Source organism: Myxocyprinus asiaticus, chromosome 20 (genome assembly GCF_019703515.2).
Source record: "Myxocyprinus asiaticus isolate MX2 ecotype Aquarium Trade chromosome 20, UBuf_Myxa_2, whole genome shotgun sequence".
Taxonomy (NCBI): Eukaryota; Metazoa; Chordata; class Actinopteri; order Cypriniformes; family Catostomidae; genus Myxocyprinus; species Myxocyprinus asiaticus.
The window spans coordinates 8,689,590-8,711,538 of record NC_059363.1 but is presented as its reverse complement, the minus strand read 5'-3'; the positions used below and the strand labels follow the sequence as shown (position 1 = coordinate 8,711,538).

General features: G+C 36.4%; 1 protein-coding gene across 4 annotated transcripts in view; it reads left to right on the top strand.

The window, feature by feature from the left end:
- LOC127411187 (disheveled-associated activator of morphogenesis 1-like) overlaps nucleotides 1-16,921 on the top strand; it is an 89,806-nt gene extending 72,885 nt beyond the window's left edge. For 3 of the 4 annotated variants that reach the window (XM_051646581.1, XM_051646579.1, XM_051646582.1), the window contains 15 exons: nucleotides 568-626; nucleotides 748-935; nucleotides 3,770-4,051; nucleotides 4,329-4,436; nucleotides 4,747-4,773; nucleotides 5,867-5,964; nucleotides 7,212-7,296; nucleotides 9,124-9,230; nucleotides 10,233-10,321; nucleotides 10,400-10,568; nucleotides 10,754-10,861; nucleotides 11,020-11,080; nucleotides 12,110-12,241; nucleotides 12,972-13,142; nucleotides 15,395-16,921. In XM_051646581.1, the coding sequence (XP_051502541.1) occupies nucleotides 568-626; nucleotides 748-935; nucleotides 3,770-4,051; nucleotides 4,329-4,436; nucleotides 4,747-4,773; nucleotides 5,867-5,964; nucleotides 7,212-7,296; nucleotides 9,124-9,230; nucleotides 10,233-10,321; nucleotides 10,400-10,568; nucleotides 10,754-10,861; nucleotides 11,020-11,080; nucleotides 12,110-12,241; nucleotides 12,972-13,142; nucleotides 15,395-15,604 (1,894 nt within the window). In that variant the 3' untranslated portion in view covers nucleotides 15,605-16,921. The remainder of the gene's footprint in view (nucleotides 1-567; nucleotides 627-747; nucleotides 936-3,769; nucleotides 4,052-4,328; nucleotides 4,437-4,746; nucleotides 4,774-5,866; nucleotides 5,965-7,211; nucleotides 7,297-9,123; nucleotides 9,231-10,232; nucleotides 10,322-10,399; nucleotides 10,569-10,753; nucleotides 10,862-11,019; nucleotides 11,081-12,109; nucleotides 12,242-12,971; nucleotides 13,143-15,394) is intronic. The other variant, XM_051646583.1, reaches the window with a different exon arrangement.
- The last annotated feature ends 5,028 nt before the right edge of the window (nucleotides 16,922-21,949 follow it).

Sequence of the window (21,949 nt, the reverse complement as noted above, 5' to 3'; positions counted from 1 at the left end):
AATTAAATCTGAGACACAACTATATTCTAGTTCAAACAAGTTGAGGCTGAGAGACGGTCTGGGACAGTTTCAGTGAAATGAAAATAAATATGCAGAATGCATATGGAAAACATTTTGTGGTTCGATCAGATATTACAGAGTCTTTATAAGGCTTTTGTTTTTGGTTTATTTTTTTGCTTGAAGAGCTCACTAGTTATGGGGGACAGAGGCATCTCTGATCTCTTTATATTTAGCACCAAGATTCCCTGGTTTCCTGCTGGTCCTTCCCAACTATTGTAAATTAATCTTTGTGCTGTTTACTGTAGATACATTTTTAAAGACCCCATGAAATCAAAATGTGAGTTTTGTGACTGTCAATTTATGTTAGCTTTGAGGCCATCTAAATGCTTACGTATATACTCCTAAAAGTTGGCAAAATAAAATGTACATTTACAGTCTCTTGCTGGACAACAAACCACTAGATAGATAGATAGATCTGCAATATTTGCAATATAAACAACATACATAGTATACTGTTCATTCGAGATGTGTGGCTGATATTGACTATATGTTTGTATAATTGTACAGGTTGGTCAATGAGAATGAGGTGAAAGAGTGGAAAGAACAAGCAGAAAAAATGAGAAAAGGTATACAACCTGTCTATGAGTCAAATATTGATCCAGACATTTTGAAGTGACTGTTTACCCATCAGGAGGCCTTGAATGTGTTTTGATTGAAGTTGTTTTTGTTCTTTGGCTTGAATTGTAGAACATAATGAACTTCAGCAGAAGCTGGAAAAGAAAGAGAGGGAGTGTGATGCAAAAACACAAGAGAAGGAAGAAATGATGCAAACGCTCAATAAGATGAAAGAGAAGCTGGAGAAGGAGAGCAACGAGCATAAGCTTGTTAAACAACAAGTGGCTGATCTTTCTGCACGGCTTCATGAGATGAGCAATGTATGCTACACAAACACACACAAACGGACTGTTTCAAAACCTAGTGAGCTGCTTTGCTGTATACTGTCCATAGGCAACATCCTGAATTGGATCCTCATAAGTGACTGGATTGCATTTCCGTACTGAATAATAGTTACATTTGAAATTGATAATTCCCTATAGACCAGGGGTGGGCAACTATTTTGGTAAAGGGGCCACATCGGGTAGTGCATACAATGTTCCGTATTGATTTGGTTTTTGTATCTTTTAAGCCCAGAAATAGTTGTGTACTCAATTTTCTGAAGTGGATATATGACTAATGGGACTGCTCTGCAATTGCCTAAAGTATTGTATTGCTCTACAGAGGTAGATTCTTTTCTATCAGGCATTAAAAAACTGAAAAAAGGCTGAGCTTATTATAAATTATTTACTTCCCTGTTAATTTATTATTCAATTTAACACTCTCTACATCAGGGGTCTGTTTTAATAAAATAAATAGAAAATTATAGAACTTTTAATGTTTGTCGCAAAGCGGGCGAGTTTGCTTATGTTATTTTCAAAACATTACCCGTTTACACGCTAAAAGGGTCATAATGCGGGTCTCGTCAGTGGTTTGACTTTCCATTCAGCACACAACTGAATAAAACAAGCTGCTGGACTATGATAAATGATTACTGCAAGAGTTACATTAACATACAGGTGAGAGGGGACTTCGACATTTCTAAATTGCACAAATAAAAAATACATACACATATTCGTCTTTCGCTTGCTTTTGCTCGCGTGTCAGTAATTACCCCTCTGCATGTCAATGATGCAGAGATCTACTTTTAAATTTAATTTCATCACTGAGAAGGTTTACCTGCAATCTTAGTAGCACCAAACATCATAAGCAGCCTCAAAAATGGACACAGAGTGGCCGTATAACACTTTTCCTTGAGAAAAATATTGCACTAGAGATCGCTAAGTTTGTTCAAAGGGGAAAGCAAGAGCAAGAAAGAGAGAGAGTGCACTCGCATGCATGGTTGCCTGATTGCGCAAAATAAGTATAACATTAGGCAGAATATTTCCAATTTGTGCAAGTATAAATCTCAAATTGGGGTGTTGCGTCTCTTACCTGGCATCTCTGAGCATGTTAAATGCTTGTGGAGGTGCGTTGGGTCCCAATGCAAGAGAACTGAAATATCCAATCAAAAAAAAAAAAATGCTTTTAGGATAAATGAGCCAAGGGCCACATTAAACAATGTGGAGGGCTGGATCCTGCCCACGGGCCGTAAGTGTCTCAGGTCTGCTGTAGACCATTCCAAGATGGTTTAAGGAAGTGACGTATTTTTGTTCATTGAATATTTTATATATATATATATATATATATATATATATATATATATATATATATATATATATATATATATATATATATATATATCTCAGATTGTGTTCCAAACGGGATAAATCACCCTCTGAAGGGCACTTTGAAGGGAGAACAATCATGATAGTCATGCTGTAAGATCGCTTCAAACTGAATTTCCAATAAATAAGACTTAAAAAGTGAGTTCCGAATTACCCTTATTTTTGAGTCCCACTCTTTTTAGCCTTTCAAAGCTCTCACAGTGAATGATAAAGTCTTCAAAGTGAATAGAGATGATCTTTTCTGAATAGAACGCACCTTTTTCAAAACAACAGCGCAAGGTGCTTCATTCATAGTGATTACTAAGCTCCGCAAGTCATTTACTTTTACATTTAGTCATTTAGCAGATGCTTTTTCCAGAAGAAATAGATAAGAAACGTACAGCATTTTAGTCATTAAAAAAATACATTCTTACCTTGTCCACGGGTCGCACAGACTGACAGCTTCATTGAACGGCTTCATTGCTTATAACAAGAGACTATTTAGCAGAGAGGGGTCACATATTTTAAAATTGAATGGGAGAAATTGGTGTGCCCAACGGTGACTGGATGTAGAAAGCAAGTCCCGCCTTAAAGGTAAACGAGCCAATCACCTTTTAGAAACAGACATCATTTGTCAATCAACTCGAGAATGCGCATGCGCATTAGCTATACAAGCTGGGAAAAATAGTTTTTTAGCGTAATCTGAGGTAAAGAAGCACACTTTATGAGACCAGTGTTGACAGATTTTACTGCTGATTTGAAATGTATTCTTTGATAGTAACCTTGACCAACTGTTTTGGGTATTTTGGTCATTTCCCATTCTAGTAGATATGAGCTGCACTTGTATGCTGCTTGTTTACATAGAAAATAGCTGCCCGAGAGCGTTCTAAAGATGGCCACCGAGTGACCTGACTTGCCTAAATAGACTTTGTTATAACAGGAGTGATCATTCCCGAGCTCGCCACTGAAGAAATAATTACGAGCATCTAAACAATGATACATTTTCATCACCTCTCTCGTGTAGACACTCAGTACCATCAACCCTTCTGGATAAGTCACTTCAGGTAAACGTTTGATGTTATTTGAGTAAAATATGTTAACTCAGAGCCCTAATTAAATGATCCGTTAATAATACCAGAAGTGCTGCAGGAAAACTTGCATTCGAATTCCTTGTTTTTGTTTTGGTCTAATATACATCATTCTTCATCTTGAATGAATAAATACACTTGTCGCTATGCATTCCAGGTAACTTGTAAGGCAGAATAATTTTGCTGCTTACTGAGTGGAACAGCCTTCAGGGTCATGAGTCTGTCTTTAATACACACACAAAAATGCTGTCTAGGTAGGCTGCTCACTAGGGATTGTAACTGAGCCAAAGTGTGTTTTTCAGTGTTTCGATTCCTATACAATAGATTCAAAGGCCTTACAACACTCTTGCTTCATATTTCTATTGTGTCTTGTCTTTATAGAGGACAAATATCCCTGGGGGCCCCCCTCTTGTCCCATTGGCCCCTGGTAGCATCCAACCTCCTCCCCCAGGACCAGCTGGCCTGCCACTTCCTCCACCACCTCCGGGTGGAGCACCACCACCTCCACCCCCTCCACCTGGGGGACCACCACCTCCACCAGGCCTACCGTCCTTTGGTGCTCCTCCTCTACCTGGAGGTCTTCTGGGCTCCACACTGAAGATGAAGAGCATACCTCAGCCATCCAATCCTCTCAAGTCCTTCAACTGGACCAAACTCAGTGAAGTACGTTCAAAATTTTTATGACTGGCTTAATGTTTACAGCCAAACAATTAATTGCTTTTCATTTGTAGTTAATGGTGTTTTGCTTTTTTGATTTGTGTTGTATTAGTTTGTTTTGTTTTTGCTGTGCTTTGATTTGCTTTGCTTTGTTTTTTTGTTTTGTGTTTTGATTTGTTTTTCTTTGATTTTTTTTTGTTTGTTTTTTTGTTTTGGTGAGTTTTAATAATGAAAATAGAGCTGTAGTCATTTAAGTCTGCTGTGTACCGCTGTGTTCTTGCAGAATAAACTGGAAGGGACGGTGTGGCTGGAACTGGACGATATCAAAGTTTTCAAAATTTTGGACTTGGAGGACATTGAGAAAACTTTCTCAGCCTACCAGAGACAACAGGTATCACTTATCTCCAGCGACACAAAAAAAGGAATGATGAGAATTTTTACCCATCTGGTCCTATATGTACTGTACTGTACACATCTCTCACATTACTCCAGGTGCCTTTTGCATTCTCAGGGTATTATGTGATGTGAGACATATGTGTTACTAAAACTTCTCTGCTTGAATCTCTGTCTTCCTGTCCCACACAAGTAATCTGTTGCTCTCTTGCATGTGAGTGTTTTTTTCTGCCATGTGATTACACCTGCTCTTTTGCATATTTTACTTTTTCTAACTAAAACTTTCTGCTCTCTGCTTGCCATAAAAGGACTTTCTGTTCAATAATTTCAGACAGGTAAGTGCTCTGTGAACCTGACACTTTAGTTTGGTAATACCTGGTTAAATGAGCTGCTCACGTTATTAAAATGTATTGACTAATACACATTTTGCACTCATAAAGTTATTTAGATGAGCTGCTATGCCTCAACACTAACAAAAACATCCAAAAGTACCATGTTTTTTGGAAATAGTATTATGGTATTCTTTAAAGGACCTTGTATACCATGTAGATATAAATGGTAAATACCATGGTATGTAAATATGGTAATTATTTAGTATCATGTTATACATCAAAGTCTTTTGTAGGATAACTTAAAATACCACTGAACTGAATGACCTGTTTCAGTTTTTTGCAGGCTTTTCAAGATGTCTCTGTTCGTAATTAGTCAAGTTGGTTATGTGGCATGCAGTCAGTTTTGCATGCAGCTGGAGTTTATACAACAGTAAAGTAGAAGCTAAAATGCAAATATCCCCCGTATTCTTGGATCAAAACCTTTTCCACCCCTTTCACCCTCTTTCAATCTCCAGATAAACCTTGCCGTCCCATTGCCAACACATGCTGTCTGCTCCACAGCTGGCTGTTCATTGCCAATTTGAAATACCACTATACAAGGCGGAGGAGATACTGTAGCTGTTTTATGCCTCTATTGCTTTGGATGCCTTGCATACTTGGTACTGGTTGTATCAAGTCTGCTTTTGTGGAAATATGCTGTTTGGGTCTTATTTTTGATGCTGTTTAAGACTGCATGTGTCTTGTACGTTCTCATTTATAGTACATTTGCTTGAGTTTGGATTTCAGATTGTGTTTGGCAATGTTGTACTTAACCACGTTATATGCAGAATAATCGTAATCGTCTAATCGTAATCTTATTGTTTTCATTTATTCCAGATCAAACATATAGACTATTCATTTTTCAAAAAAACGAATTGATTGATTCAAAATCAATTACAATGATTTATGCATAACCTTATTAATAATTTGGAGTTTCGCCATCACAACCAGCACATCTGTGCAATTCCACTCTTCCCTCCCAAATGTTTCACCAATCTTTAAAGCATTTGTCAATGTGAAATTGATGCTGATCTTCATGCCATTTGTCTTTTTACAGAAAGAATCTGAGGATGACACAGTAACCTCTAAAAAAGTCAGAGAATTGTCAGTCATCGATGGCCGGCGTGCACAAAACTGCAACATCCTTCTTTCAAAGTGAGTCTGTGATGCCTTTGTCTACTGGCTTTCATGCGTACTAATACAATCTTTCACCATTTAAGCTTTGTTCACAGTAATAAACGTTTCTGCATTACTTCACTATAGAACTATTCATTGTTTACCTAGCCATTTTATTTTTTCCTTTTAAAGGAGGATAATTTGTCATGGTTGACAATGTGTTTAAAACATTATTGCAACCAAGCATTGTATTCAGAGATGATGCTAGCCAGGATCTTTTTCCTGTTTCATCACAGGTCACCATAGCAGTGGTGATAAACAGAGGTGCCTGTGATCTCTCTCTTTCTCTCTTAAGCTAATTTCATATGTTTGATTTTATTGTACAGCTGTGCACAAAGCACGGAATTAAGCTATTATAAATGTTTCCTGCAGCAATATATATTTATTCACGTTCTATTTAGAACTTAATAGGCAAAGAAAATACCATTTATCGTTAACTGCCCCTTTTACGTGAACAAGTCAGGACAATGTAATACTCACAAATTAGAAGTACTAGAGTCTGATGAAAACTATCAGGGTCATATTCCACCCTAAAATTCAAATAATAAAAGAATAAATAATGAGAAATTATATTTTGCAAAGAAAGTAAAGCCTATTTTAAAGGCCATCAACTTTTTGATTACAATTTGCACTGTGATTTTCATAACAATTAAGTACTATTGTCAGTTGCCTGTGCAAAAAAATAAAAAAAATTAATAACAATAAACATTAACACACACACAACAACAATAAAAAATGTCGTTACTGTAATGCGAAAAAAAAAAGAAATATGTATTCTCATTACTGTAATGCCCCCAAAATCTAATTATCATTATTGTAATACAAAAAAACAAGCAAAAACAAAAAACAAAAAAACATTTCATTACTGTAATACAAAAAAGCCTAATTCTTTACTGAAATGCAGAAAATAATTCTCATTACTGTAATGCAATGAAATAATTATCATTACTGTTATCCCCAAAATCTCATTCTCATTATTGTAATGAAAAAAAGAATGTTCTCATTACTGTAATGCAAAAAAAATAAAAAATAAAACAATTTTTATTACTGTATTTAAATAATGGGAATGTGATTTTACACATTATAGTAAAAGGAATTTGGAAGGAAAATTTGATTTTTTTATTTATTTTTTTTTATACATGACCCAGACATTTATTTGTGAAATTCACCTGACAGGCTACATGTTTTCACCAGAGTAATATTGGTTTGCTCAAATCTTATTCTAGGTTAAAACTATCAAACGATGAGATCAAGAGAGCCATATTAACAATGGATGAGCAGGAAGATCTGCCTAAGGATATGCTGGAGCAGGTGAGATACATCACCAAATACTCATTCACTTCATACTTATTACTCAAGATGGCATGTGTCCAAAACAAACCTGTTTTACTGCAGTGGATTGACGTCACATTTCAGAACTATGATAAGCTGATACACCGTCTGCACAGGCAGCAAGTTAAATTATATTCTAAGGCAGCATGTAATTATTGTTTAGCTGAAGCAATTTTGCAAGACATCATTTCTTACTAGAATTTTTGTCATTCTGAATGATGGTGAAATTACACTTGCTTTAGTTTGTAGAACATTTGTTAAAACATGCTGAAACCATTGCCTGTATCAGTGGAGAACAATGTTTTAGATAAAACCTGTTCTTCACATGCTTGAATAAGTTTGTTGTTTATATTCTGAATAGTGGTGCCTTTTTATAGTGTAATTAAAACACAATCAAGCCATGTAGCTATATTGTCTATCACCAAATAAGAAAAGCAACAGAACAATCTCACCGTTTGCCAAATGGTCTGAAAAAGCAATATAATTGCAATCAGGTTTTTTAGGTCCGCTGACTGCTGTTGTTTTAATTCAGCCCCTAATTAAACTGTCATTGTTTGGTGGATTGAATACAAGATTATTAAATAGATGTTGAAAGGACGTAAACATGCCACATTCTACACTTTTGTAACATTAATAATGCCAGTCAAGGTTTCTTTCACCAAAAATCGTAATTTAGCTTCTCGTGACCATTTTCCTGAAATAGGTGGTTCTTCTGTACCTTTAGGATTTCATTACATAAATGGCCTCTGATATGATTGGCTAAACACTTCACATGTACAGTGAGCAAAAATATCACTGCCACGCTGCTGAGTAGGTGTTGATATGTGAAAATGTTTAATATGTACACTGGTGGTTAAAAGTTTGGAATAATGTACAGATTTTGCTGTTTGGTGTACACTACAGTCTTCAAAGACAAAGGACAACTGGCTCTAACAAGGACAGAAAGAGATGTGGAAGGCCAGATGTACAACTAAACAAAAGGATAAGTACATCAGAGTCTCTAGTTTGAGAAATAGTTGCCTCACATGTCCTCAGCTGACAGCTTCATTGAATTCTACCCACTCAACACCAGTTTCATGTACAACAGTAAAGAGAAGACTCAGGGGTGCAGGCCTTATGGGAAGAATTGCAATGAAAAAGTCACTTTTGAAACAGAAAAACAAAAAGAAAAGGTTAGAGTGGGCAAAGAAACACAGACATTGGACAACAGATAATTGGAAAAGAGTGTTATGGATCTTAACCCCGTTGAGCTTTTGTGGGATCAGCTAGACTGTAAGTTGCGTGAGAAGTGCCTGACAAGACAGCCACATCTATGGCAAGTGCTACAGGAAGCGTGGGGTGAAATGTCACCTGAGTATCTGGACAAACTGACAGCTAGAATGCCAAGGATCTGCAAAGTTGTCGTTGCTGCACGTGGAGGATTTTTTATGAGAACTCTTTGAAGTAGTTTAATAAGTTCTGAAAAAATGTTTCAAATTGTAATAGTAATTTTTCACGTTATTAATGTCCTGGCTATACATTGTGATTAGTTGAATGCCACTTTGGTGAATAAAAGTACCAATTTCTTTCCATAAGAGCAAAATCTGTACATTATTCCAAACTTTTGGCTGCCAGTGTATATATGTCAATGTGCTCATAGATCTGATTTCAATACCATGTCGATTTCTGAGTGCCATTTTGCTGCTTGCTTTTCATAAATGTTCCAGGTGGATTGTGGAGGGTGCTTTGTGTTGTGAACGTTAGAATATGTCTAAAAGAATATATGGCCATATATGGCTAAAGAATGCATTCTGTCTTCCCCCGCAGCTGCTGAAGTTTGTTCCAGAAAAAGGTGACATGGACCTTCTTGAGGAACACAAACATGAGTTGGATCGGATGGCGAAGGCAGACCGGTTCCTCTATGAGATGAGCAGGTAACAATAAATTCAGATCACTGAAAGTTGCATAGTTAGACATGATCAGCATAGATTATGTTTATCAGAGTGGACAGAGCAGTCAAAAAAACAGAATGTCTTCAGTAAAAAAACAATCACATGACAAGTATGGATAATGTAGAGGTTACAATGTGGAAAATAAATTGTTATATAGAATGATCTTCTTATCTTGGCTTGCATAGTCTCAATCAATAATCCTTGACTTTAGCTACCACGTGCGATTTCTCTTCATTTTTGATAAGTCTGTTATTGACTGAGACACTTTAAACATGGCTAGAAACATGATGTCATCATGTGCAGCTTTTAATGTCATTAATCACTGTGGAGTGTCAGCCAACAAAGACAGATGGCATGAAAAATGGACAGATCTAAATATCTGCTACCAAACAATAAATAAACAAGTTCCAGGTGTAATTGGACTTTTAATTGGACCAGTGTGTCACGAACAGGCCTGTTTTAATAAAACAATGAAAAACCACAGAAGAATATTTGGCTGTTAAAGTTTTCGACTTTTTGTTGCTGTGTGTCATGAGTGCGCTACTCATTAATACATGTTTTAAAATTTTGGAAGTGCTTAAGATCCAATATATCTTCTTTTCTGTTAAATATTTATTATATTATGCTAGATGTAATTTGATTTGAGACCTGGACCTGGATGCTGATTGGTCCATACCATAGCCATGCTTAAATCCACGATGTAGTAAGAGCTGTGATGTGAAACTCTAGCTACTGTGTGTATCATTGCTCAGCACCCATAGATACCAACTATTAACCTTAGTGTTTACATGTCTAAAGGGACTGTAGATTCTGGCAGAAGGATGGCATCTAATGAATTTGCTTAAATAACATTTTGTGGGCGTTGTAAGGCTGTGACTATATTCACAATATAGTATTGCCTCTCGTACCTTATTGCTGAAAAATAAACAAGATACAATCCTATAATTTGAGATGTTTCATTTTGATCATAAATTTAACCCACAGAATCAACCATTACCAACAACGGCTGCAGTCCTTATACTTCAAAAAGAAGTTTGCAGAAAGAGTTGCTGAAATCAAGCCGAAAGTGGAAGGTAAGCACATATACATTGCTATATATGTGGATTATGCAAGTTGTAGGAGAGATACTGAAGACGTTATTTATTCCACAGCTCTCAGCAAAGCATCTAAAGAGGTTCTTCAGAGCAGGAATCTCAGACAGCTTCTGGAGGTGGTGCTGGCCTTCGGTAACTACATGAATAAAGGCCAGCGAGGGAACGCCTATGGCTTCAAAGTGTCCTCACTCAACAAGATCGCAGACACAAAGTCCAGCATCGACAAGTAAGACATGGTTTTGGTTTGTGTGAGTACTATACATCACACTCCTTTATAAGCCATGCAGTTATACAAGCCAACATGGCTGCAGAGCATTGCATTTGTCTTTATGATTTGGATGGAAATGTCTGCTGAGCTTTGGATGGAAATGATCAGAATTTTGATTTTAGAACTGATGTGTGTGTCTATAGGAACATCACTCTATTGCACTACCTGATAAACATGCTTGAGCAGAAGTACCCTGAAGTCGCTCTGGTTCACGAGGACCTGCAGAGCATTCCAGAAGCAGCCAAAGTCAAGTAAGCACTAAAGTGATTATTTTACATAAAGTTTCAATTTTGCACCAACGTATAAATTTTTAAAGAGCTTTCCTTAGGATTTTGTTAGACAAGAATGTTGTTCCAGTGAAATGTTACCTCTTTCTTTCCGACTAATTTCTCATTCTGTTTTTTTCCAGCATGAACGAGCTGGAGAAAGACATCAACAACCTGTGCTCTGGTTTAAAGAGTGTGGAGACAGTGAGTTGCTCTCCTTTGTCCAGATTTGTAGCAAGCTCCATAGCTTATGAATTCATCCAGTGTGGCAATTTAAACAACAGTTAGATCCGGCCACGCAAATCTGATTGGCTGAAAATCATCATTTATGATTACAACACTTAGATCACCAGTAAAGAAAAGTTTTGCAAGCCAGTTGCTAGATGTTTGCAAAGGTGATCCTGAGCAGTTGCTAGAGGCATAATTTATGGTTGGGAAATGTCCCCTACCACTTTTTGCCTCTGCCAGTTTTGTTCCTTTCACTTTTTGAAATAGCTTTCATCAGATAAGTGTCTAATGCAGAGGAAACATTACCAGTTCTTGATCAGAGTTTCCATTTCGTTCATGTGTGTTATAATATTAAGTGGTGATCCAGCGCTCAAACGTGTTTTTTGAAGGTTATGATGAGTGTTTTTTGCAGCTGTTATCAATGACATTGAGTGACAGGTGACAGCGGAAGTGTTCTCTCGTACACACAGACAATTAAATCGCAAAGTAAAATGCAAACGTGTCCCGAATCAAGATATACAGTACATCTACAGATGCACACATTTATTCTTGGTTAATAAAAACAAAACATTATACTAGGGCTGATTAGAATTGGGAACTCCTTGTACTAGAGGTGAAAACTTTCCTACGAGACCAATAAGTCACTTAGCAAATTGTTGATCCATGTATTTATCCACAGACTAATAAAAACCGTTCATTTAAGGACAAAGTTACCAAACTAATTATGTAAAATATGAATTGGAGTGCTTGAACTGGTTCTCAAGAATGACTATTTATCAAAACAGTTTAAGATTATTTGAAATGATCTGTGCATAACCTTATTAATAATCATGAGTTTCATGATGTCACAATCAGCACCGCCTCCCAAATTGTCCCCACCACTTTTTGAAAACAATTGACACCCATGGATGGATGGATGGATAGATAGATTGAATGATTATTCATCTCTATCATATTACTTGTCTCGATCCCTCCATCTTTATAACAGAATGTAATTCTCAACAGGAGCTTGAGTACCAGAGGGGTCAACCGCAGACTTACGGTGATAAGTTTTTGTCTGTCGTCGGTCAGTTCATCACCGTGGCTGGTTTTAGTTTCTCTGACGTTGAAGACTCTCTTCAGGAGGCCAAGGATTTGGTAAGAATGAAAGCTCACCACTGTTTGCTGATCAGGTAATGGATATTAAAGGTTTATGAGAGGTCTGAACATGTCAAAGCCTGTCACTCTATCTGGCTGCTTTAATGTTAAAGCACACATAAAGTTGTTCCACAGAAACTTTAAAGTGGCCGTTAAATGCCTGAAATGAGCAATTTTACCAAGCTCCATGCTGGCTAACATACTCGAACTTCTAAAGTTAAATCACTGCTTTTGTTAAAGTTTATTGTGCTTTGCTATGCCTACGTGGACATTGGAACCACTAGAAACATGTGCTTTAATCTTTAACTGCAAATGGCCATTGGTATCAGTTTCAAAGGCAGTTTCTTCCAGTTTGATCTTGTTCATGAAGTCACACATGGAATGGATTTTATGTCACTGAAGTGGCCGAGTATTATTTATGTTGCGCCTTAGTTGGTTTCCTAAAGGGCACAAAATGAGTAACTCTTTGAGGGTTGGCAAAATCTTAGTAAAAAGTTGAGAATCTAATCACTGTTTCCATTTCATTGCATTCATATATGGGTATCCATACAGAAGCTTTAGATTTAGCTGCCTGGACTCAATTAGTGTCACCGGGTTCATTACGACAATTTTCATCTTCTTTTATTACTCAGCAAGTTAGTGCCAGAGAAATCCATTGTGTATAATGAAAAACCTTCATTACTTGAAATAACAGTTCACCATCCAAATTTTCTTCTATTTTATTTGACAGTTTGAGAAGGCAGTGAAACACTTCGGAGAAGATGCCACGCGCATGCAGCCTGATGAGTTCTTTGGAATCTTTGATCAGTTCCTGCAGGCCTTCACTGAAGCTAAGCAGGACAACAAGAACATGCAACGACGCAAAGATGAGGAGGAGCGCAGAGCCCGCTTGGAGGCGCAGGTATAGCTTTTATAAAACGGTTACCACATAATAAAAATATTAAAGGAATGTTCTGGGCAGTGTTGGGGAAGCTACTTTGAAACTGTAGTTTGACAAGCTACAAGCTACTCATAATTTAAAGTAGTTAAACTACAGTCAAGCTACCCTTTTGAAAAAGTAGTTAGCTACACTACAAGTTACTATTAAAAAGTAGCTAGCTACATTGAAGCTACTTAATGAGGCAGTATTTTTTTTTACAATATTACTATCAAACCAATAATAGAAATAACACAATTTACACTTATAACATTTATTAATGTATAAATTTATTAATTAAATACATTTAATGAATAGTAACTTACAACAGCAAATAAATGTAGAAATTATTTCTCTTGCTGCTCCCAATAATGCACAGATAATGAGAAATGAAATAAACATGTTCAGAACAGAAAATAAATCCCTCAAAAGGCAATAATAACTTTAATTATTTTATTTAAAAATGTAAAGGTAAATATGCTGTTGTGTTGTCCATTAACAACAAAGTTTCTGAAACATTCTTTGTTTCATAAAATAAAATGTTCTCATTTTCAGATTTACCCGCCCCTGTATTTCTTGTAAAAGTAAAACTGCGGTTGGTCGCTTTACATACAGTAACCCAAGTGAGCTGTAATAAGCTGCCAGTAGATGGTGGTAATGCACTATTTTAGTTTGTGATCTGCCATTACAAAAGAAAGAAGAAAGATGCTGCCTGATTCTGAGCAGCAGCCAGAATATTTTCCGCTGCTCATTCATCATACGTTTTGCCTGTAGAAGTCTGGATTCGTTTGGTAGTGCTACAACGCTACTTGCTGGAAAAAGTAGTTCGCTACTGGAAAAGCTACAACGTTTTAAAAGCAGCTGAGCTACTGTCAAGCTACTGAAAAAAGTAGTTAAGTTAGTAGCGTTGCTACTTGTAGTTAGCTACTCCCCAACACTGGGTCCGGGTTCAATACAAGTAAAGCTCAATCAACAGCATTTGTGGCATAATGTTGATTACCACAAAAATTAATTTCGACTCATCCCTTTAAAAGTAGAAATGTGAAGCTTATAATTTTATAAAAGCACTTACATTCATTCCTCTGTTAAAACTCATGTATTAATTGAGCTGTAAAGTTGTTTAAATCATAATTTTTTTACAGTCATTTTAGGATTTTAGGTTTTCTGGACATTACAATGTCATGGCAACAAAGGTGTAAAATTAGCAATAACTTTACACAGAAAAGGTTAGTAAGCGATTTTATCACACTAAAATCATGTTTACATGCATATTGTTTATGTTTTGTGGCTATACTTTTGAAACAAAAAATTTGGCCCACATTCACTTCCGTTTTAAGTGCCTCACTGTAACCCTGTTTTTTTGCTTTTTTTTTTTTAAAGAAAAGAAAGGACGAGTTGAAATACATTTTTGTGGTAGTCAACATTATGTTACAAATGCTGTCAATTGAGCTTAACATATATTGAACCCAGAACATTCCTTTAAGGTCACATTTGTTTATTTAAATGCACTAAATGTATAAAAATAATGATCAGCTTTGGGTGCTGCGCAGTGGTACAGTACAGTAGCTTGGTTATGATTTATAATGAATAAAGCACGGCTATTGACCAATCAGCATCCAGGACTGGAACTATCCATTTCATGTGTAGTATCAGAGACAGTTTAGCAGAAACGGACCACTGATATTAAAATTAATGGGAGAGATTGTAACGAGCAATGGATGTAGAAAAGGAAGTCCCGCCTTACAGGTAATAGGACTAATCCCCTTTTAGATGCGGTCAGTCAACTCGAGAATGTGCATGCGCATTAGCTGAACCAGCCTGAAAAATAGCATTTTTAGAGAGATCTGAGCTAAAGAGGTACGATTTATGATACCATTGTTATCATATTTTACTGTTGATTTAAAAAATGCTATTTGATCGTATTCTTGACCAACCACTTTCGAGATTTCAGCCTTTTCCCATTTAAGTAGATAGGACCTGTACTTTTATGCCACTTGTTTACATTGAAAATAGCTACCCAGCCTGCCCGGGAAGTTCCAAAGATAGCCGAGTGAACTGACTTGCCTTGAAAAGACTTTGGCAGTGGGCAGTATGTTAGTACTCCATTCTGGACATACCCTATTTGACATTAACTAAAATAAGCACGCTCCATAGAGCACAATGTCAGTGACTAAGATAAATAGAAAATAGATATACCACTGATTGTTAATCTTTAATTGTGATCTGTCTCTAAACAGCTCAAAGAACAGCGTGAGAGAGAGAGAAAAGCCCGGAAGGCCAAAGAGAACTGCGAGGAGGACGGAGAATTCGACGACTTGGTATCTGCACTGCGATCTGGCGAGGTGTTCGACAAAGATCTGACAAAGTTCAAACACAAGCGTAAACGTCCCACCAAACAGAGCGCTGAGAGCAGCAGGGAGAGGCCTATTGCCAAACTCAACATCTGAGAGAGCTGCTTAAGTGAGTGCCGCCCCCTGGTGGTAAAGCCGATAAATTAAATCAGAGTCTACTTAGTGTGTACTGAGCTACACTCACAGGAGGAACGTTCTGTTGTAGCTCGGGTCAGAGAAAGGCTCTACCTCCGTTTATAACTGGAGAGGGTTTCCAGACTCATTTGACCCTTGCTGGTTACCAAAATGCCAAAGGTTTAATAAATGATTTTCCAATTGACAGTGTTTTGACTATGACAGTAGTTTGCATGGTGCTGGTGAGCTCAGGTTAGCTGCCACAGGGATTCAATAGTTCTCCTCCAGGAAAGAATGGCTAGAAAGGGCTGCATTCTTTATAAAGCATCACAAACAACTGGTGTTGAAATGTAGAAACACCGTTTTTAAAGTTATATTTTTACAGAGCAAATTTGCTTGTAAGACACGCATACCCTAACACCTAGAAACTCTGGGCACATTGATTCATGTCTGTCCACGCTGATGCTGTATGGATTTGTAATTTAATTACAATAATGGGTGTGCAACCTATGCAATCAACACAGGCCATGTTTTGCAACATATGGCCTGGCAAATCTTTACAAAAATAAATTGGACTTAGTAAAGCAGTTTGCATAAGTGATTGTTGTCAATATGTGCGACTCAAACATTGAAACCAATGATCGGTCTGCACAAATTTACAGCCTTGTCATTTTGCCAGGTGAATATTTCATTCTGTTACGCTTGTAACTGGAACACAAACAACTGTGTGCTTGTAAGCAGCCCATTCCAGACCTGTTAAAGTACAATGCACAGAACTTTACATACAAACTTAACGAAATCAAAGTGTTTTACTATAAACCTACAGATGCCATGTATTAAATATACTGACAGGAATTATAGTGGGAAACAAATTTTAAGGTCAAACTTTGATTGCAGATATATTTATGATAAAATCATCACAATATCCCTATTTTCCCATGGTTACCAAAAATAACATTATAAAAAAATAAAAAAAACAATGCATCTTATGCAAATCAAACTGTCTACCTTGCGTGTATATTATTGTGATTTATTTTGTTTGTGTCTATGCTTGTATATATATGTACATATGCCCATTGTTAACTCCTCAGACCAAGGCTTTTTCTCAGCCTTTGACACTACGATTTTGTGCTAATACTTTTTCCTGTTGATCAGATGCCATTTAATCTTTTCACTAATTTTAATATTGTATTACTTTGTAATAGTTTCCTTTGTCTTCGGGTTTGTTTAGTTTTCTTTATTTAAGAAATCTTTTTGATGTGAGATAAATAATCAATAAATAAACCCAGAGGGTCATTTAATTTTGGTATGACTCTTGATTTGTGTCTTACAACATGATTCAAGTTTATTTATCAGTTTACGTGACATAATTGCACAACATTAGTCAATAAATAGTGTAAATAAAAAATTAAAAAATCCTTTTAGGTTTGTGAAATAAATTATGCTATCAGAAGACAGTTCATAAAGAATTTAATAACTGAGAAGCAAAAATGTCAAACTTTATTTTTTTGCAAACTGCTTTGAAAGACATGATGTTGTTTATGTTTGTTTCATTACAGCTTGGACCTGAAATGTCTTTAATATTCCAAAAACTAATAAACTGGGTATTTAGAAATGAAATTACATAATAATGAACACCAGTGTATGCTGAAAAAATGTGTCGCTTCAACATTATTTTAAGCAACAAGGTAAGCATGTCTAAACAGGAGTAAAAATGAACGCTTAATATGATTATTTGATACCTGCGGACACTTGTGCTTTTGTTTGAAGTCCCACTGGATTATCAACACAGCATACCTCTCCAAATCTCTATTGGTTGTCTTCACATTGAGAGAGATATATATAATGATAAATGGATTAGGTTAAAAAAATAAATAAATCCAAACAGATTTTTAAGACTAAGAAACAATGAAAGAGCCAAAATGAATGCAGGCTTAACTTCTAACATCAAACTAATATATGGCATAGTCTGATTGTACAGTAACTTACATGATAAATGCATGCCCCCAGTGTGACAACCACAAAAAAACTAAACAAAAAAAGTGTTCAAATAAAAATGCAAGACATTTATATTTTTCTGAATATAAATGCTGATATTAGTCACTATTTCTGCAGTTTTGCAGTCTGTAAACCATGCTACATCTAACAATTAAGGCAGTTTGTTGCTGGTTAAATTTTTTATTTACAGGCTTCATCTTCCAAAATATCTTTATCTTTGAGATCCTAAATTTAGCTTCTTTCAAAAATATTAGCACTTCTTTGACAGTAATATAATGGTTAACTGTCTGCCTGGCACATTTCCATTTCATTTTAAGTATTTGCAAATGCAGGAAGTGATCATGGGGTCTTGTTTTATTATGGTATATCATAGACACCTGACGTGTGAAGGGTATAAACTTGGATGCAAAGAAATAAATTGCACAATGCAAAGCCGCAAAGAAAAAGTTATAGCCTTATTTCTTGTGCGACTATTTCATTTTAACTGATTGTTTTTCTTTTCAGTTCATAATTAGTCACAAATGTATCCCAACACTTTATGGTAGCTTGTGTCATTGTTAATACTCTGTATGTCACCGCTGACACCCCAAACCATATGGAGAAAAGGTGTAGGCTATGTGAGAGATATGTGTAAATCCCTTTGAATTCATTCACAGTGTTGTAAAGCATTTGCATTAGGCTCATTTGAGTGATTTTCTATGTTGACACCCACACACACACTAATCTACACACCTTTTCTGCTTATCCATTAGACTAATAAACCTGTATCTGGAGAGTTTGGCTTCAAATATGGGTGATTCTCACGAAACCTGTCAAGAAAATGTCCTGACATTATAATGTATATATATTGTATGTGTATATACACTGAAAAAAATGTTTGTTGGATTTACGGAATTCAAATATGGACATCGGTTCCACATAATGAAAATGAGTTTCCTTAATATGAAATGAAAATGTAGGCTCTACTTAAATGTTTTGTGTTGCATAAACCCAAAGGAATTAAGTTAATCTCACTTAAATTAGATCTGTCCAAATTACACCACTCAATTTAACAACTTGCTACTAGCTAGCAACGATACACATTAGCATATTATAGACTTATTTGTGTTCAGTATGACAAGGATAGTGCTGTTGAGAGTCTCCTGATACTCAATCAGTCTGTATGCTGATGATCCTTCAGTCCCTGCTTTATGACAAAAGCAATATACACACATTGTTCAACAAATTGCAATGTTGTAAATCACCCATCCTCGACCTAACCATTAGCTTCACTCTTCTCCGCAATGGTAACCTCCAAAAAATATCCACCATGACAGAAACTTCTCTAAATCCCAACATAATAGAACATTAAACACTAACAAGTCTTCTACTTCTTTCATTTTGTGTAGAAATACATTTAAATAACACTTAATTTCAAAATTTACTCTCCCAATCCAGTCTCATGCAAAGCATGCTGGGAAATGTAAATCCCCTGTCCCATTTCAGAAATACTTTGATAAAACAAATAATTTTCACATAATCCCAACACAATTGGATTAAGTAAACAGTTGGATTGTACACAATGAAATTATGTTGAGACCAAATACTAAAGAATTGTGTAGGATTAACTCAAATTAAGAAAATTGAGAAAGCAGTGTTGAGTGAACACTATCCATTAGAAGTCTGAATCAATCTGATGTTGAATGGAATCCTTTCATATCAATGTAATCATATCACCTTTTATGACTGTTGAATTTTACTTGGATTTTACACAATATAATTATGTTCTCATCTCAAACATAAATGTATTAGGTTGATTTTAAGTGTAAATGTTTTAGTATATTCAATAGAGCTGCTTTCCGTGTGTGTGTGTGTCTGTGTGTGTGTGTGTGTGTATATATATACAGTTGTGCTCAAAAGTTTGCATACCCTTGGAGCATTGGTAATATATGTACCATTTTAAAAGAAAACATGAGCAGGCAAAACACATTTCTTTTATTTCTTATGGGATTCATATTCAACTGTAGGTTATAACAGAATGGCACCATCATAAAACAAAACATGGCAACAAAGAAAAAAATGAAATGACCCCTGTTCAAAAGTCTGCATACCCTTAGTTCTTAATACGGTGTATTGCCCCCGTTAGCATCAATGAGAGCGTGCAGTCTTTTGTAATAGTTGTCTATGAGGCCCCAAATTCTTGCAGGTGGTATAGCTGCCCATTCATCTTGGCAAAATGCCTCCAGGTCATGCAAAGTCTTTGGTCGTCTTGCATGAACCGCACATTTGAGATCTCCCCAGAGTGGCTCGATGATATTATGGTCAGGAAACTGTGATGGCCACTCCAGAACCTTCACCTTTTTCTGCTGTAACCACTGGAGGGTCAACTTGGCCTTGTGCTTAGGGTCATTGTCGTGCTGGAATGTCCAAGAGCATCCCACGCGCAGCTTTCGTGCAGAAGAATGCAAATTGTCTGCCAGTATTTTCTGATAACATGCTGCATTCATCTTGCCATCAATTTTCACAAGATTCCCCGTGCCTTTAGAGCTCACACACCCCCAAAACATCAGTGAGCCACCACCATGCTTCACAATGGGGATGGTATTCTTTTCACTGTAGGCCTTGTTTGACCCCTCTCCAAACATAGCGCTTATGGTTGTGACCATAAAGCTCTATTTTGGTCTTGTCACTCCAAATTACAGTGTGCCAGAAGCTGTGAGGCATGTCAAGGTGTTGTCGGACATATTGTAACCAGGCTTTTTTGTGGCATTTGTGCAGTAAAGGCTTCTTTCTGGCAACTCGACCATGCAGCTCATTTTTGTTCAAGTATCGTCGTATCGTGCTCCTTGAAACAACCACACCATCTTTTTCCAGAGCAGCCTGTATTTCTCCTGAAGTTACCTGTGGGTTTTTCTTTGCATCCCGAACAATTCTTCTGGCAGTTGTGGCTGAAATCTTTCTTGATCTACCTCAACTTGGCTTGGTATCAAGAGATCCCCGAATTTTCCACTTCTTAGTAAGTGATTGAACAGTACTGACTGGCATATTCAAGGCTTTGGATATCTTTTTATATCCTTTTCCATCTTTATAAAGTTCCATTACCTTGTTACGCAAGTCTTTTGACAGTTCTTTCCTGCTCCCCATGGCTCAGTATCTAGCCTGCTCAGTGTATCCACGTGAGAGCTAACAAACTCATTGACTATTTATACACAGACACTAATTGCAATTTAAAAAGCCGCAGGTGTGGGAAATTAACCTTTAATTGCCATTTAAACCTGTGTGTGTCACCTTGTGTGTCTGTAACAAGGCCAAACATTCAAGGGTATGTAAACTTTTGATCAGGGCCATTTGGGTGATTTCTGTTATCATTATGATTTAAAAAGGAGCCAAACAACTATGTGATTATAAATGGCTTCATATGATCACTATCCTTAAAAAAAAAATTTTTTTTTTTTTGCATGATCAGTCATATTTTCAAAATCAATGCCAAAATTTCACAATTTCTGCCAGGGTATGTAAACTTTTGAGCACAACTATATATATATACACACACAACTACCATTCAAAAGTTTAGGGTCACTTACTCATTATTTATTTTTTATTTTTTTCATATTTTAGAATAATAGTAAAGTCATCACAACTATGGAATAACAGAAATGGAAATATGGGAATTATGTTGTGACTAAAAATATCCAAAATAAATCAAACTATGTTATATTTTAGTATCTTCAAAATGGCCACACTTTGTCTAGATTTTGCAGAAATGTACTCTTGGCATTTTCTCAACCAACTTTTAGTTTTGTAATTAAATAAATGTATGTGGTGGCACAATTATATTTTTGTCAACAAAACTAATTTCAAACATTTAAGCATACAACTCAGATCAAAAGGTTTTTAAGATCATGAGAAACATTTCGGGCAAGTGACCCCAAACTTTTGAACGGTAGTGTATATACATATGTATATATATATATATATACATACACTAATCAGCCACACCATTAAAACCACCTGCCTAATATTGTGTAGGTCCCCCTTGTGCCACCAGAACAGCGCCAACCACAATTGTACAGAGCGATTATCTGAGTCACCATAGACTTCGAAGCAGTCAGTTCGAAGCAGTCTGGCCTTTCTCTGTTGACCTCTCTCATCAACAAGGCATTTCCATCCACAGAACTACACCTCACTGGATGTTTTTTGTTTTTGGCACCATTCGGAGTAAATTCTAGGTTTTGTGCATGAAAATCCCAGGAGATCAGCAGTTACAGAAATACTCAAACCAGCCTATCTGGCACCAACAATCATGCCACACTCCAGATCAAATTTTTTCCTCCATTCTGATGGTTGATG